Source organism: Triticum aestivum, chromosome 3D (genome assembly GCF_018294505.1).
Source record: "Triticum aestivum cultivar Chinese Spring chromosome 3D, IWGSC CS RefSeq v2.1, whole genome shotgun sequence".
Lineage (NCBI taxonomy): Eukaryota > Viridiplantae > Streptophyta > Magnoliopsida > Poales > Poaceae > Triticum > Triticum aestivum.
In genome coordinates this window covers 614,055,676-614,060,893 of record NC_057802.1, presented here as the reverse complement: position 1 = coordinate 614,060,893, position 5,218 = coordinate 614,055,676, and the positions used below count along the sequence as shown (strand labels likewise).

Sequence of the window (5,218 nt, the reverse complement as noted above, 5' to 3'; positions counted from 1 at the left end):
AGACGCACCCTCAAACTCCCATGGTGCTACAATTGGCACCCACCGTTGCTGGAACGGTGGTCTCCATTTGCTACAACCGGCGGCGCCAAAAAAGTTGGAATAGTTGGGAATGCGAGCTGCATCCGTGTTGATTTTTGCTGGAACTATGCTTGAATTTTGCTGGAACCGCAGTCAACTTTTGCTACATCTACCACGGCGATGTTGGTCGAGACGGCGGTGATGTTGTTTTTTTGCTGCAACCGTGTTTGAATTTTGCTGGAACCGGAGACAACTTTTGCTACAATCCACCATGGTGGTGTTGGTCGCAGCGGCGGCGAAGTTTTATTTTTGCTGCAACCGTTTCGGAGTTTGCTACTAGCGGAGGTGTCATTTGCTACTACTGGAGCTTCAACGGCGATGACGCTGAGGCTGCGATGGCGAGGTTGCAACGGCGAGGCTACGGCGAGAAGGTTGCAAGCTGCAGCGGCGAGGCTGCTACCGGCGACGACGAGGCTACGATGGTGAGGTTGCAAGCTCCAACGGCGAGGCTGCTACCCGACGACGGCGAGGCTACGACGGCAAGGTTGCAACCTGCAATGGTGAGGCTGCTACCCGACGACGACGGGTGGGTCTGCGACCACGGAAGCATTCCATGCTGCAACCGCAGAATGTGGATGCTGCAACCGCGTGCAGTGATGCGTCGAGCGGCGACGACGTGGCTGCAACAGCGCAGGGTAGCTCGGCAAGTTTTTTGCCCATGTTCGTTGGACGTGGTCGGGGATGCTACCACCGGCGATTGGTTTTTCTACAACGAAGCAAAACAAAGCTGCAACGGGTGACCATGGGAGCTGCATGCTAGCAGCGACGACCGGCGTCGAACTGCAACCGGCGGCGACGAGAGCCGATGCGAACGCGAGAGGAGGGGGCAGTGGAGGAGCGGAGGACCACTCAGAGAGAGAGAGAGAGAGAGGGGGGGGGCAGAGGAGCTGCAGGTGAGGAGGGGCGAAAGGGAAACAAGAAGGAGAGATGCGTACACGAAGAAGAGGAAGATGACGTACCTGCGGGGGAATATCTAACAGTGAGGCTGTACGGCTGATCCTCCGGGTCGCGCGAGTTCCTTGGAATGGAACACCTCTTCTCTCCTCCCAGAGCCCATCTGCGACACCGCCGACAGAAAGATGCACTATGCCCCTTTCTTCAACTACTTGTGTCTCACAACCAGATAGTCGGGATCCAATTCCAAAGTTGATTGCCACATGGTGTTGGAACCGCCAGTCCCTCGCAGCTGCCCTCCTCTCTCTCTCTGTTGTCGTGGCTCGAACCAACGAGGAAGAAAGGGAAGGAGGAAGAAGAACAGGGACACGGCGATGTGGTTTTTCCGGTGCACGAACACCTTTCCCTGAGCTCGAACTCAACACACACACCGCACCATTACAATGACCACCTCCGCGAGCTTTATATCCGGTCTAAGCTGGGCAACGACCCAGTCGCTCCTGCCCACTCGCGCGCTCCGATCGGCCCGCTCTGCATGCCCCGCGACGCGCTCAGCGCGCGCCCTGCGCCGAGCCCTCAACGATCACGCGCTCCCGCTGCGCTCGGATCACGTCCTGACCTAGTCTACAAACACACATGCACGGTGTCTACCCGCACGATCACCCCGTGCACCACACGTACACCCACGCACGCACACACGCCTGCGGTCCCGACGTGTCCAACGTGCTTGGCGTGCGCCCATACACGCGCCCGACTCGTTCGACACCTCGCCGCGGCTTATTGCCTAACATTCGCGCCCTAAGCCGCGGCTCAGAGCAGCCCGGCGTCCTCGATGTCGCCGTCCACCAGCAGTGCCCGCTCCGCCGCCAGCGCCTTCTTCCACTGCAGGCACTCGCGCTTGAAATGCCCGCGTTCACCGCACTTGTAGCAGCGGCCGCGCCGGTTCCCGCCGAAGCCCGGCGCCTCGCTGCGCGCCCCGTCGTCGTCGTCCTCTCCGCGCGCACCGCCCGGACGCCGCTCGCGCGCCCGCCACTGTGCAGCGGTGAACATCAACTGTTCGCCGCCATGGTTGCCTCCATCCTGCCCGCGCCGACGCAGTCGCTCGTCGAAGGCCTTCAGCCGCCCCAGCGCGTCCTCGAAGAGCATCGTGTCGACGTCACAGAACCAGGGGCGGAGAGAGGGAGGGGCGAGCAGGGGCTAGACCCCTGCCAATGGCTCGCCCCCCCTCAACGATTTGTAGCAGGTAGTCCAGTGTATATACGCTAATGGCCACAGCTAATTACCTAATTAGCCCATACTTATTAGCCCATATACGTGAATAAATAATTTAAACGTGTTGTACCGAATTACAATAGCCCAAAGCCCACAATGCGGGTGGTTGTTTTAGCCCAGGCCAGTGCCTCTGGACGTGAATACGTGCTCGATCAGATCGATCGATTGATCTGATTCTAGGGCGTTTGTCTTGTCAGCAACTCAGCATGCGTGTTCCTTTAGGGCGTTTGTCGCCGACGCCGCTAGCGCGTCTCCTGGTCAGGCGTTTTCGGCTGGCCGCCGTTTGTGCGTATACTGTTAGGACGCTTGCCGCCGGCCGAGGGCCGACGCTTGTGCATATGCACGACGACGAAACCTTCCACTGTTCTACGGTTCGTAGATGGCAAGATGAAAGCAGATGACGCCTGGAGTTAGGATATAAGCAGGTACCATTATGCACTAAGCTATTATTTATTACTTCCTCCACTCACAATATAAGATGTTCTACCATTTTCTCATTTAGATGTATACATGCGCATTTCAGCGTGTTTGTCCAATCCTTTCACTCTGCATAAAGTCTATCCATTTGTCCCATAATATAATATTGTTTTGAAAACTAAAACAGCTTGCAGAACAATCTTATATTATGGGATGGAGGGAGTATATTGAAATATTCAAAACATCTTATATTTGTGAACCGAGAAAGTATTATTTTTATAAATCATGATTTTAGTCGGGTTATTTAGCATTGTGCATAAAACAGTAAAAAATAGTCAGACACGTCTCCACACAAAATGGGAGACGACTCTCATAGGCGTTACACTATTAGGAAGAAAAAGCCTTAAAGATCAGATGAGATAATCAACTTGTTGGATGTTGGTGATCATACAACTCAATTTATAATCTAATATATATAAATGTAATTTTATTTTATTTGGTAAGTACATAGCCGGTCCCAAGCCCGGGTAAAGGAGGAGGGTTGTGATAGGCTTGGCGAGCCAACGTAAAAACTCAACCACTCTTATGGAGATGAAACCCTGGCCAGGTGGTACCTCGGAAGGACACCTTTCGGTATTTGGGGTCAATGTTGCAGGAGGATGGGGGTATTGATGAAGATGTGAACCATCGAATCAAAGCCGGATGGATGAAGTGGCGCCAAGCTTCTGGCATTCTCTGTGACAAGAGAGTGCCACAAAAGCTAAAAGGCAAGTTCTACAGGACGGCGGTTCGACCCGCAATGTTGTATGGCGCGGAGTGTTGGCCGACTAAAAGGCGACATGTTCAACAGTTAGGTGTGGCGGAGATGCGTATGTTGAGATGGATGTGTGGCCACACGAGGAAGGATCGAGTCCGGAATGATGATATACGAGATAGAGTTGGGGTAGCACCAATTGAGGAGAAGCTTGTCCAACATCGTTTGAGATGGTTTGGGCATATTCAGCGCAGGCCTCCAGAAGCTCCAGTGCATAGCGGACGGCTAAAGCGTGCGGAGAATGTCAAGAGAGGGCGGGGTCGACCGATTTTGACATGGGAGGAGTCCGTTAAGAGAGACCTGAAGGATTGGAGTATCGACAAAGAGCTAGCTATGGACAGGGGTGCGTGGAAGCTTGCTATCCATGTGCCAGAGCCATGAGTTGGTTGCGAGATCTTATGGGTTTCACCTCTAGCCTACCCCAACTTGTTTGGGACTAAAGGCTTTGTTGTTGTTGTTGTTGTTGTTGGTAAGTACCAAACATATATTTGTATATGCATTGACATCAAGGCCAGCGTGATGTTTTGTCTCTTGTGTGATCATTGGCTTTTCGGCCCCCTCAAGTTCAAATCCTGGCTCCGCCCCTGCGCAGAACTGCTCGATCCCCGCCACCGCCGGGTACAGGCGGTTCGGCACCGACTCGAGCAGCTTCTTGACGAGGGCGGCGTCCTCCAGGGTCGAGCCCAACACCGCGTAGCGCGCCGCCATGCCACCGAGCCTGCCGGCGAAGTCGTCCTGGGTCTCGGCGTCCGCCATGCGCAGGAGCTCAAACTCCCCGCGTAGCGTGCCCAGCCGAGCCGCGCGCACGCGATCCGCCCCCACAAACCTGGCCTTCAAGCTCGCCCACACCTAAACCACGGTTTTCTTCGACGCCACCTGCAGCAGCAGGTTCTCCGCGAGCGCGCCGAGCAGGTACGCCCTCGCCGGCTTGTCCTTCTTGGCGATCACGGCCACCGCCGCGTCCTCCGGCACGACCACCGCCTCCCACAGCCCGGCCGCGTCGAGGTTCGCCTCGACCTTGATGGCCCACGCCGTGTAGTTGTCACCGGTGAGCTGCGGCACCGACTGCGGCAGCGATCCGCTCGCTCCGCCACCGTACGGGACGATCGACATCGCCGGCGCGCCCTGACCTGAACGTGGCTCTGATACCAATTGTTGGAACCGCCAGTCCCTCGCAGCTGCCCTCCTCTCTCTCTGTTGCCGTGGCTCGAACCAAAGAGGAAGAAAGGGAAGGAGGAAGAAAAACAGGGACACGGCGATGTGGTTTTTCCGGTGCACGAACACCTTTCCCTAAGCTCGAACTCAACACACACACCGCACCATTACAATGACCACCTCCGCGAGCTTTATACCCGGGCTAAGCTGGGCAACCACCCACTCACTCATGCCCACTCGCGCGCTCCGATCGGCCCGCTCTGCACGCCCCGCTCCGCGCTCCGCGCGCGCGCCCTGCGCCGAGCCCTCAACGATCACGCGCTCCCACTGCGCTCGGATCACGTCCTGACCTAGTCTACAAACACACATGCACGGTGTCTACCCGCACGGTCACCCCGTGCACCACACGTACACCCACGCACGCACACACGCCTGCGGTCCCGACGCGTCCAACGTGCCCGGCGCGCGCCCATACACGCGCCCGGCTCGTTCGACACCTCGCCGCGGCTTATTGCCTAACACATGGAAACCCATATAAACCCAGCTAGTAGCAGCTTACACTCCATCAGCTTCGGGTTCAGCTTCAGT

At 56.4% G+C, this 5,218-nt stretch overlaps 1 protein-coding gene across 1 annotated transcript; it reads right to left on the bottom strand.

The window, feature by feature from the left end:
- Positions 1–1,782: 1,782 nt before the first annotated feature.
- On the bottom strand, positions 1,783–4,231 carry LOC123075953 (uncharacterized). The gene is made up of 2 exons (XM_044498443.1): positions 4,071–4,231; positions 1,783–2,137 (listed from the first exon to the last, which is right to left on the bottom strand). The coding sequence occupies exons 1-2, from the start codon at positions 4,229–4,231 to the stop codon at positions 1,783–1,785; spliced, it is 516 nt and encodes a 171-aa protein (XP_044354378.1).
- Between the last annotated feature and the right edge of the window lie 987 nt (positions 4,232–5,218).

Coding starts and splice junctions, on each gene's coding strand:
- LOC123075953 (XM_044498443.1), bottom strand. CDS start 4,231: ATGGCGGACGCCGAGACCCAGGACGACTTCGCCGGCAGGCTCGGTGGC. Junction 2,138..4,070: donor GCGGTGGCGGGGATCGAGCA/GTTCTGCGCAGG, acceptor TCTCCGCCCCTG/GTTCTGTGACGTCGACACGA.